Source organism: Sitophilus oryzae, unplaced genomic scaffold (assembly GCF_002938485.1).
Source record: "Sitophilus oryzae breed Bouriz unplaced genomic scaffold, Soryzae_2.0 scaffold_860_pilon_pilon, whole genome shotgun sequence".
Classification (NCBI taxonomy): Eukaryota; Metazoa; Arthropoda; class Insecta; order Coleoptera; family Curculionidae; genus Sitophilus; species Sitophilus oryzae.
The window spans coordinates 1,280,360-1,293,237 of record NW_022147484.1 but is presented as its reverse complement, the minus strand read 5'-3'; the positions used below and the strand labels follow the sequence as shown (position 1 = coordinate 1,293,237).

At 31.5% G+C, this 12,878-nt stretch overlaps 1 protein-coding gene across 1 annotated transcript in view; it reads right to left on the bottom strand.

Moving 5' to 3' along the window:
* Nucleotides 1–12,878, bottom strand: part of LOC115890300 (ADAMTS-like protein 3) — a 1,070,176-nt gene that overhangs the window by 15,289 nt on the left and 1,042,009 nt on the right. Inside the window, exons 21-23 of the mRNA XM_030910476.1 lie at nt 5,447–5,642; nt 5,024–5,111; nt 87–212 (exon numbers count right to left, since the gene is read on the bottom strand). Of these exons, the coding sequence (XP_030766336.1) occupies nt 87–212; nt 5,024–5,111; nt 5,447–5,642 (410 nt within the window). The remainder of the gene's footprint in view (nt 1–86; nt 213–5,023; nt 5,112–5,446; nt 5,643–12,878) is intronic.

The following is a 12,878-nucleotide window of genomic DNA, read 5'->3' as shown; positions in this document are numbered from 1 at the left end:
CGCGTTTCAATAGAATTTAAAGAGAGGTGGAGAAGTCCTCAACTGCTTAGAATAATATAAACTGCGCCGCTAGCAAACTTTCTAACCTGTATCTTCGAGATTAAGGACAAGAAGTTGGGCATAACCCGACTGGCTGAGCTCCTGGAATTTCCATAATTCGCCGTATTATGCGGCTCGGAGGAGGAGCTCGAGGGCAAGTTGGAAATTTTGTCCTGGGTGGCAGCCGAAGGGATCGAACGGGAGAGAAGTTGTTAGTAAATTGGTTAAGGTTTGTTAGTGGGATGTCTTAGACACGGTTCGTTCGTTCGGGGTGACGGTTCATCGATGTATCGATTATGTCGGAATATTTTATAGTAGTATGGAAGGCAAACATTTACAACTATCGCGATCGAGTGAAAATAATGATAATGGTAACCGTATATATTTAGTTCAGGGAAGATTTCGACAGACGACATTCAAATAATTACAGAAAATAAAATTTACCTGTGATTTAAAATGACAGATACAACACTTACTGTCATGGATTCTCTCGTTGGACGGATTATAGCTCCAAACGAAATGTATTTTTTTTTCTTTGTCTGGCTAGTGCCGTTGTCTTTATATTATCATACAGTACATCAAAATTTTAAACACATAATGTATATTATTTAATAACAATAACCTTGTAATAAATACGCATGACCCTGTGCATTTAAAATATACTCGATATTTATTTCCAAAGCACACATTGACGCCGTTTTTTTATGGATTGTAAATGCTCATTTATATCTACATTTAATGATCATTCAATCATCATCCAAACTAATAATGGAGATTGTCTCTAAACTGTTGTCCCATTTTTGTATGTTTTATGGGTTATCTCGTGTATCAGTAGAGATACATATATGCGGCGTCACATAAGTCTGCCTTTTTTATGAAACTAAAGATGCTACACACAGATTTGTCCTAGACTCCTTGCTTTCATCAATACAGGGCAAATTTGAAAATGTAGCATTTTTATGAAATTGTTGCATTAATAATAAAACCATCTATCAAAGAATGAAATCTAAATAATTATATTACCATAGAAACGCCTTTTGATTTTTAGGACTTCAAAAAATCAACCATATTTTCATGTTTTTTTTTTAATTTTCTCGAAAACGATATGAAAATTTGGAACAGTATCAATAGGATTAATCATTTTAGAAAAAACAAAAAATTTTATGAAGAATGAATTTTTCTCAAAATGTCAATAATAAAAAAGTTTTTCCTCTTGTGAAGACAATCCGGGGACATACTGTATACACAGAAACTACCGTGGAATAGCCATTAACCAAAATTGAACATCGAATAAATTAATCGATTGTTTTGATTAACTATTTTGAACCGGCCGTCTATTGTAAAAAGTTAAATAATGTTTTCTTACCTTGTTTATGAAAATAAGTATAGAGTATGTTATATTTTTTTAGAGGCAATATGTAATATTTTACAATAAAATAAAATAATCTATAGGATCCCATTTAAAAAAAAAACATTAGTTTGGCAATAGTGCGTCGGGCATTTGTAGCTCCTAGAATAAAAAAATGGGAATTTTTTTTAAGTGCAAACCTAAAGTATGTACTAGGATATATTTCAGAAAAAATATTTTAACTCTTATAACAAATACACATGTAGGTAACACAAAGAAGTGTGAGTAGATCGGGATGATTTTTTTTAAATGGAACACTCTGTATATTATTGCATTTTTGGCTTCCTTTCAGATCACTTTATATAATCCTAAGACATGAGTAAATATATTTCGGCAATTTCAGAGATATTAAAAAATAAATCAAAAATATGTATTTTTCAAAATTGAACGTTCTCTATACAGGGTGGCCCATCGAAAACGTTCCGCAAGGCATAACGGCCAGGATATTTTTTTTTTCAAAAAATCCAAAAACACGTCAATTTTGTTTGTGAGGGGGACAACTTTTGCTCCAAAAATGATTGCAAAATCTTCAACCCTCTAAGCGGGGGTGTCATCCCCCAACTTTTTGTTAAATGGGAAGGGGGGTCAAGTGGTACCACAATGAAAAGGGCTTTTTATTCTCTATACTTTCCCGCTTCGTTTTTGAAAATCGGTCGAGTCATTGAGAAAATATGAAGGATTGAAATTTGAAAAGTTTATTTAAACATTTATCAGAGTAAATGATAAGGATAAATTCCTTCGACTAATTTGCTGTTTTTCTTATTATTTCTAGATGCTTACGCATCTTTTCACTTGCCACAAGGTTGAACGATCAGGTGCGGCAGTTGCTAGATAGCTGTTCTGTGACTTGTGCGTTGAAGTTATTCTCAATATCGTTAAACTGACCCAAAATAGAATTTCCAAAAATACCAGCCCATACGTTCAATTTTTGAGGGTTTTGTGTGTGCACCTGGTGAAAACCCCCTCAGCCTAGTACCGACAGTTATGCCGATTAACTACACCGTTCAAAAAGAAAGTACACTCATCCGTAAAACACACATTAAATAGGAAATTATTATCATTCGCCACTCGTTCACTCACAGTTTCACAAAATTGCAAGCGACGATCAAAATCGTCTTCGTTGAGTTCTTTTACCAACTGAATTTTGTATGGGTGGAACTTGTGTTTTTTTAGTATCCTTTGGACACTGGTACGATTCACGCCGGCTAATTTTGCATTGGCTAATTTTCTTGTACTCAGCGTACTATCCATGGCAACTTGGCCCAATACGAATACCTCCATAGCTTCATTTACTACAGGGTTTTCCCTCTGCCTCTTTTTATTCATAACGGAACCAGTTTCGCGAAATTTTGCTACTAACTCGCGAACAATTTTGCCATAAAGGTGTTTTTCAGGATGGCATTCATTGAATATCTGCGGAACCCGATTGCTACATTCATTATTTTTAAAATAAAGCTCGATTATTTGTACTTTTTCTGCAAGTGAGTACACCATAATTGTTAAAAAGTTTAACGATATTGAGAAGAACTTCAACGCACAAGTCAAAGAACAGCTATCTAGCAACTGCCGCACCTAAAAAAATGCGTAAACATCTAGAAATAATAAGAAAAAACAGCAAATTGGTCGAAGGAATTTATCCTTATCATTTACTCTGATAAATGTTTAAATAAACTTTTCAAATTTCAATCCTTGATATTTTCTCAATGACTCGACCGATTATCAAAAACGAAGCGGGAAAGTATAGAGAATAAAAAGCCCTTTTCATTGCGGTACCACTTGACCCCCCTTCCCATTTGAAAAAAGTTGGGGGATAACACCCCCGCTTAGAGGGTTGAAGATTTTGCAATCATTTTTGGGGCAAAAGTTGTCCCCCTCACAAACAAACTTGACGTCTTTTTGAATTTTCTGAAAAAAAAATTACCCTGCCCGTTATGCCTTGCGGAACGTTTTCGACGAGCCACCATGTATTTTTTAGCCCTTCTTAAAAAAAATATTAAAAATACTGTTCTGAAATCAAAACTATAATAGGTATTTACTTTAGATGGGCTGTTCTTACTTTGCTATAAATATAGTAATCGTAAATCATACAGGATGTTCAATATTCTACGCCAAACTTTCTAAAATATAAAATATTTTTTTTTGTTTTTTTTAATGGAACACCCTGTATATTAATTTTTCAATAGAGGGAGAATTAAAAAATTAACATTTTTTTGTATTTAGAGTATTTCAAAAATTTTAACGGTTTCGCAGATATTCCCAGTTTTATATTTCATATGGCATTTTCCGCAGAAAATTTTTATCAAAGCCAATCAATGATTTTTCTCTCGTATTTTATCATTGAAAGCGCCATATGCAATAATACTGCGTGTATCTGCAAAACTATTAAAAATTTAGAAATACTTTAAATACAAAAAATGTTCATTTTTTAACTCTCCATCTAATAAAAAAATATACAAGGTGTTCCATTAAAAAAAACAAAGATATTTTATATTTTAGAAAGTTTGGCGTAGAATATTGAACATCCAGTATGATTTACGGTTACCATATTTATAGCAAAGTAAGAACAGACCATCTAAAGTAAATACCTATTCTATAATAGGTATATATCAAAACTATTTTTGATTTCAGAACAGTTCTTGTATTTTTAATAATTTTTTTGAGAAGGGCTGAAATTTTGATTTATTTTTTAATATCTCTGAAACTATCCAAATATATATACTCATATCTTAGGATTATCTAAAGTGATCTGAAAGGAAGCCAAAAATGCAATAATATACAGGGTGTTCCATTAAAAAAATCATCGAGATCCACTCACACTTTTTTGAGCCACCCTATAGAAGTTAAAATATTTTCTTGAAATATATCCTGGTACATACAGGTTTGCACTTAAATAAAATTTTCAAGTATCTTATTCTAGGAGCTAGAGATGTCCGACGCACTAATGCCGGACCCTGTATATGGAACTCAGATTTCACATTTTCTATAAGTTATGAGATAACCGAGATACGAAAGGGATCGAAAAATAAATTTTCAAAGGGCGAAAGTCCTGTATTCCAGGAACTAAGAGGGCTAGACACTTTTGTGAGTAGCATATTTAGTTTCATAACAAAGTAGGACAGTGATCTGAAAACCGCATCTTTGTAGCTCTATTCATAAACGAGAAACCCTGCAAAACAAACGAAAATGGCACCCTGTACGATAAAGATGATATGGATGAGACAATTAGACCTCCGATCAACTTTTCATGAATGAATTGTTCCCGATCCAATAATTCATTCAGTGAGAATACTCAGCGAAAAGTCTAAACAGTGTAAACCTCTTATGACTGAGAATTGCACATTATATAAAGACTATTTATTATTTCTTGTAGCGAATGTGTGCCTCCATTTAAAAGTAATATATTTATTTATATTAATATATTATTAACTAAGTGACCATTACTTTATTAAAGGGAAGGTTAAATGAATCCTTGTGACCAAAAATAAAAGGCTTATTACGTTATAGATTATATGAAAAAGATAGTTTGCATAGTTTGATGTATGAAAGTTTATAAGTAAATTTTTAAAAACCAATTACCTTGTTTTTTGAGATAGCTGTTGTTTTGCTGTCTAAGCGGTATTCATCTAGGGTTAGGCTGGGCGATGTACTAACTGGTGTGAATGTCCTTAAAGAAATGTAAAATATATAGTTATATTATACAAGGATTATACTAAATAATGTACAGAAATATAAAAAAAAATTGATATTTTTTTATCAAAATTTTAGTCTTTAATTTTAATCGAAATTTTAAACTTAAATTATTTTCAACTAAAAAATATGTATCAAACTGAGTCTACAATTACATGGTATTTACCCTTCATTGTTATCAAGAATATATCAGAAATTACCAATAATTTACTAATTATTTCTGGTTATATAGTAGTTATTGTTATAAGTCTTTATATAGCCATAATATGATTGTAATTGTCATTGTATTCATTGCAATCAATAAAAACTTACTTCACCTCCTTCTTTTTAGAGCCATCAGGGCGTTGTTCGTGAGACTGATCGTCTGCGTATATGGCTTTCCCTCTAGCTTTACCACTATTCCTTCCAGAAGTGACGTCCAATTGGACTTGCTTCTGAATTTCTTCAGATGTAGGAAATTCCCCTGGCTTCGGACGGACTGTTATAGATATGTTAGCAGATGATTTACCTTAAAAAAAACGATTTTATTAGAAATATCACAATATCCTTGTTGCGAGGTGTGGAATATCACAGTGTTCTTGTTGGGTGTGCTTGAGTCAATTTGCAACATTTATTTATTTACCAGCGATTTCGTTCGCGTCGAATTAATCATTTGTAATGGTGATGATAAAGCAAAGCAAGAATTTCCATTAACATACAAACTGGATAAAATTTTCTCACATTTATGTCAGCATGAGAAAAAACAATATGGCGATATTATTATATAACTTGGTAATATTTGAGGGGTAGTTTCATCTCGTTGGAATTTGACTTTCGAAAAATCCGTTTGCCAAAAATAAGATTTTTACGTCAAGTAATTTAAGCAGAATCGTGGTTAATCAATTACCCAACTTTTTGGAACACCCTGTCTAATTTTTTAAAAAATTTCAAAATATGTAAAAAAAACAAATAAATTATGCTTGTCCAAGCGTTTTCTCGAAAGACTAACCGTTTATAAATTAAATATACAGGGTGGCGCACCTCATTCGCCTCGGTGGATTATACGAAAACGAAAAGATGTAGAAACAAAATATTTTATGGGTATATGTGGGAAGGCAATGTGCATAATTCAAAATAATTTTAAAATGTACAGGGTCTGTCAGAACTAAGATATATACCAAAGTTATATTTTTTCTTATGGAACACCCGGTATTTTATTTTATTTTTGGATTCTTGGACATAAAATAAGGCATTTATTATAAATGTTTAATATGTTTACAAGCTTTGGTTTTTGAGATATTTAAAGATATGTAAATATGCATGCTATAATAATATAGTTTGTCAACACCTTGTGCATTACTTTTCGGAATTAATTCTTGTGCTGACTTTCAAGCCAGAGAAATAAACTTTACTAAAAAAATTGATTGCTTCCTTAAATGTATACAGGGGTATCAAAAATTGCTGGTCTATTTTAAATATTTATTTTACATAAAAACTTCGTTATTTCAAATGCAACACTATATATTTTTTTAAATAAGTCGAAGCAGATTTAAATGCTCTTTCAAACTATATTAGTGTTTTCTATACCTATCTTGCTCAGATTTAGAATAAAAAGCGATTTTTCAATAAAATTGTAATCAAGATGTCGCCATGGCAATTTTCTAGTGACACTTAGTAGCTATTTTCAAAATAGACAAGAATATTTTATGGACTTTATTTAAATTTATAACACTTTATTTTTATTTAATTTACCTACAATAAGGTTAATAAGTAAATATTTATTATTTTATCAAGAAAAATGAAGCAGTATCAGCTGGCGGAAGGAATGGATATGTTACTAGTGATTTTATTTTGTGAGGACAATTGCTTGTTGGCCTGAAGGGTTTATGCTCAAAGATATCGAAATACAAATTTTATTGACAAGAGTTTTTTTGAAATACTACTTTTCCTATTTCGCAGAGCTGTTAGTGTGATATGTGAAACTGTGAAAAACCTATTAGGCAGAAACCTGTAGTTGGTAGTGAAGAAAATGAATTTGCCTTATTAATTGCTACTTTTATAGAAAATCCAAGATATCTAAAAGTCATCGTAACATAAATCAAAGAACTACTTCTTTATTTTTCTTGATAAAATAATAAATACTTACTTATTAAACTATTGCAGGTAAATTAAATAAAAGTAAACTGTTATAAATTTAAATAAAGTCCATCAAGTAAAGTCGATTTTGAAAATAGCTACTAACTGTTACTAGCAAATTGCCATGGCGACACCAGCCATCTTGATTGCCATTTTATTGAAATTTCGCTTTTTATTCAAAATATGAGCCAGATAGGTATAGGAAACCCTAATATAGTTTGAAAGAGCATCTAAATCTGCTTCGACTTATTTAAAAAAATACATAGTGTTGTGTTTGAAATAACGTAGTTTTTATGTAAAATAAATATTTAAAATAGCCCAGCAGTTTTTGATACCCCTGTATATATTTAAGGAAGCAATAACATTTTTTAGTAAAGTTTATTCAGTTCAGTTCAGAGTTCAAAGTCAGCACAAGAATTAACTCTGAAAAGTAATGTACAGGGTGTTGACAAACTTTTTTATTATAGCATGCATATTTAAATATCTTTAAATATCTCAAAAACCAAAGCATTTAAACATATTAAACCCTTACAATAAATGCCTTATTTTATGCCCCAGAATCCAAAAATTAAATAATATACAGGGTGTTCCATAAGAAAAAACATAACTTTGGTATGGATCTTAGTTCTGACACACCCTGTACATTTGAAAATAATTTTAAATTATGCATATTGCTCCCCTACATATACCCATAAAAAAATTGTATCTACATCTTTCCGTTTTCGTATAATCAACCGAGGCGAATGAGGTGCGCCACCCTGTATTAAATATTGTAATATTGTTATGTTTGAGGGGCGCTTTCACCCTCTTGGAATTTGAGATTCGAGAAACCCCTACTTATCGAACCTCTACACCCCACAGTCAATCCGTTTGCCAAAAATCAGCTTTAAACGTCAAGCAGTTTAAGCAAAATCGTGATTATTCAATGGTCATATTTTATGAAACAACCTGTATAAATTTATAAAAAATCTTAAAATATGTAAAACAACAAAATAAAATATACGTGTTTAAAAGTTTTTCCGAAAAACTCGCCGGTTTTTAAATAAAAAAATATTTTAATATTTGAGGGATAGTTTCACCCCCTTAGAATTTGAGTTTCGAAAAATCCCTTCTTATCGAACCTCTATACTCTAAAGTCAATCTGTTTTCCAAAAATCAGCTTTTTATGTCAAGCGCTTTAAGCAGAATCGTGATTAATCAATGACCAGATTTTTCGAAACACCCTGTATACATTTTTAAAAAATCTTAAAATATGTAAAAAAACAAAATAAAATATACGTGTTTAAGCGTTTTTTCGGAAACTTGACCGTTTTTTAAATAAAAAATATTGTAATATTTGAGGGGTGGTTTCACCCTCTTGGAACTGGAATTTCGAAAAATCCCTTCTTATCGAACCTCTACACCCTAGAATCAACCTGTATGCCAAAATTGAGCTTCTTACGTTGAGTGGTTTGAGCAGGATCGTGATTAATCAGTATGTCAGTCATTTAACTTATATATTAGTATAGATTTCCTGATAGTCAGTGGCGTTAGCCTAAAAATATTTCAATGCCGGACACCAACACCAAATTTGGCACACGCTTTCTAGAGGTAATAAGGCTTCAAAAATTGCCGGGAGACAATCTCTCGCATCTCCGGATCATCCTTTGGTGACGTCATCAAAATGGCGGACAAAATTTTTAGCATAAAATTGGATTATCACTTGTAACTTTGTTAATATTTCACGGATTTTAAGTTTTAATAGCTCATTTTAAAGCTTGAACAATTTGCTAAAAAACTATATTCAGTTTTTTTGTAGGTGGGGTAGTTTTTACGCATCCCTTAAAATTGGAATAAATAAATGAAAAATGACGGTTTTATTCTAAACAAATTGAAACGTTAAAACAACAAAACAAAAAAATTGTTTATTACCTATACTACCCTTAATTTTAACTATTTTATGCCCCCCCTTTCCCCATCTACACATACCTCCCCCCTTACCTTATCTCTGAAATGTTACAAATTTGTTTTCATAAGCAAAATAATAAAACTTTCTTTTTGAAGAAACAAAATGTACATAAAATAAATATTTTTTAAATATTTATTTTTTCTACCCTCCCTTTACTTAAGTCTTTTCTTTTTTTGTTCCTGTCCACCCCTCAAACCTATATACACCTAAAAATTTATCAAAATGTATAATGTATACCCATTTAAAGCGAGGGGTAAACCGCAGAGGAATTATGGTGTACACTATGAAGGAATTCTACAGGAATTCCAAGGAATTACGAGGAATTCCAAGGAATTCCATAGGAATTACTAGGAATTCCAATTATTTCCGTAAGAATTCCTTAGAAATTTAGAGAATTCCACAGGAATTAAGAGGAATTACAAGCAACTTCATAAAAAATTAACGAACATTAACCATGAATACTATAATAGGTAGTACTAAATTTAAAGAAAAACGTGAATAAAAATGTTCCTAAAAATAGCTTGAGATTCTGTTTTATTTAAATAACTAACATTAACTTAACTTTGCAGGCGATTTTTTACTATCCGTTTTTCGTTTTCGCTTCCAAAATTTCCCAATATCAAATATCTACAGGTTAGATATTCTTTTAATTTAATATTGTACCCTCGATTATATATCTAAAATATTTTCCAATAGTACGGCCGAACCACCCCCGAGAAATCTCCTTATAACGTTCCCTGATTTCGCCATTTTAAAGAAACCCTCATAAGATTTTTTTATTCAGTACTCAGAAAGTGTAAAGTTATTTTTTTCATTTCCTCGGAATAATACCTAGGTATATAGTATATACTATAGGGAAATTAATACAACTTTAGGTGCACTTCATCAATGATACCATGCGTAATCTTATGGAATTTACTGGTGATCGTATTATGACGTGCAACTGAAGTTTTATTGATTTCCTTTCCTATAGATACGAGTATAACTAGGTACCTATCATTTTCAAAAAATCCCAAGAAAAATTAATTTTAATAAGTAAGTGCCGACATATTTCCAGTATTTTTACCTCATGATCCCCCTATTAGTCCTAAAATTTAACTAAAAAACGTAAATCTCGTAATGGTACTTTTTTATTGTTAGATCTAGTACTTATAGAGACATTAGACATTTATAAAAATCACCAGAAAATTCATAGCGGAACTGCGAAACCGAGGTGGCAACGCTGGTTCAGACTGAAAGAGTTACCGAGTTCGTACCAAGGAATTCCAAGGAAGACTTTGAATGATTAACCTTGACCTTGAAGACCAGGAATTCCAAGGAATTCCGAAGGAATTACGAGGAATTCTGAGGAATTATTTAAGTAAAAGGAATTACGGTGTACACTTTTCCCTCTGCGGTTTACCCCTCGATTTAAAGTATTTTCCTAAAAATTTCTTCGGAAGATACATTTCTCAAGCTAAAAATAACTTTTGCGAAAACATATTTCTTAAACAATAAAAATAAATCTAAGATAAATATTAAAGTAGTACCTTAACACTAATTTTATTACTAAAAAATAGTAACTATATGTACAATATTTCCAAACAAAAGAAAACTTCGCGGGTACATGATATTTACAGAGCATTGTCCAGCCCTCAAAGTTCCTCTAAATCCTCCTAAAAAATGAATAAAAATGTTCCTAAAAATAACTTGAGAGGATACATTTTTAAACTAAAAATAACTTAACATTAACTAACAAAGAAAACTATTCGCGGATACATTGACCTTCGCACCTGCAGAGCATTGTGCACCTTAAGGTACTTTTTACACAACGACATTTTGAAGTACATCTTTGAGTACATTTACAGGCGATAAGCTCTTGTAATTTTCCATTGAAATATCGGAACTTGTACACCAAAGTGGTTCAAATTGATCCCTAACTTTCTTCCACCCCTATTCGCCTGGATTTGGCTGCTCTGCATCTCGCTGAAGGCAATTTCTCCACACGAAACACTGCAGAATTGCTCTTTTATTATGATTTAGCAAAACTTCACACGTTGGCGGAATATGTTCGATGAAACGGTTATGTTGGCAAAAAAGGATTCGCCTTGCTTCATTTACAGTTTCCGCAGTGCTAGTTGAATGATACATAAGTACCACAAATCTTTGAAGAAGTCCCTGTTTTTAAGCTTTCCGGGATATACTGATCAAAAACAATATCGACTTATCGACCCTATCTATCGTTGCAAGTCTTGACCGAATATAAGATTGAACGATGTTTTCGCTATACTGCTGGAATGTTCGGCTTTATTGAGGTATCAACATATGAACAAGGGTAGATCCATCAATAATTAGTGTAGATACTTTAGGTATCACAACAAATTGGTCGGTAATTTTAATTTTTGTTGTCTGAATAATGCATAATGCATGAAACAATGTCAGATTTCTGTGAGCGTTTTCGCAATTTTCCGAATTGCGATATAAATGGTGGATACGAACTGTTCTCCTTGGCAAAAAATTAATTAATGTCCAAGTGTCTAACTTGACTAGCAATATAAAGTCTACTGAAAATATTACTGTCCTTTCGAAGATCGATGATTTTTTGTTTATCTTTTGACTTAATTTGGTTTTTTTTTGACTGTGTAAAGGTAGGTTATTTCTTTTAATAACATCATGTATTGAAATTTTTCTCACCACAATCCGTTCGTTAACAAAAATAAATATTTAAAAAATATTTATTTTAAGTACATTTAGTTTCTTCAAAAAAAAAGTTTTATTATTTTGCTTATGAAAACAAATTTGTAACATTTCAGAGACAAAGCAAGGGGGGGGGATGTGTCGATGTGGGAGGGGGGCAAAAAATAGTTAAAATTAAGAGTAGTATAATACGTAATAAACAATTTTTTTGTTTTGTTGTTTTAACGTTTCAATTTGTTTAGAATAAAACCGTCATTTTTCATTTATTTATTCCAATTTTAAGAGATGCGTGAAAACTACCCCCCCTACAAAAAAACTGAATATAGTTTTTTAGCAGATTATTCAAGCTTTAAAATGAGCTATTAAAACTTAAAATCGGTTAAATATTAACAAAGTTATAAGTGATAATCCAATTTCATTCTAAAAATGTTGTCCGCCATTTTGATGACGTCATGATCCGGACATGCCAGAGATTGTCTCCCGGCAATTTTTGAAGCCCTATTATGTGTAGAAGCTGTGTGCCAAATTTGGTGCTGGTGTCCAGCACTGAAATATTTTGGTGCTTTTTAAAGTCAACGCCACTGACTATATATAATTCGTAAAATTTAGTGCCAGAACTAGGTTCTTCTGATATAGAAACTATATTTTCATTCCCGAGATTCTATAATCGTCAGAAAATATGTTGTTTTATTTTTTTTGAACAGTTGTATGTTGATTAAGGTAACTTCTGCCTTCTCCAATTTATCTTCTAGTTCTTTCCAAATTCCTACCGACATTTCGATCTGCATTAAGTAGTTTACATTTTGATATTAGCTAATATTAATTTCATTCACTAGTTAAAACTATTTCCGAACAATAGCGTATTGTTTTATTAGGAGTAAAAATTGTGCTTTTTTTGACGATGCTGTGCATTTGACGGACCAGTGTAAAGCTATTCCGACTTTACATATTTTACTCCGAATAGAACATGCTATATTTTTTTAAAACATTCAAATAATTTTTTAA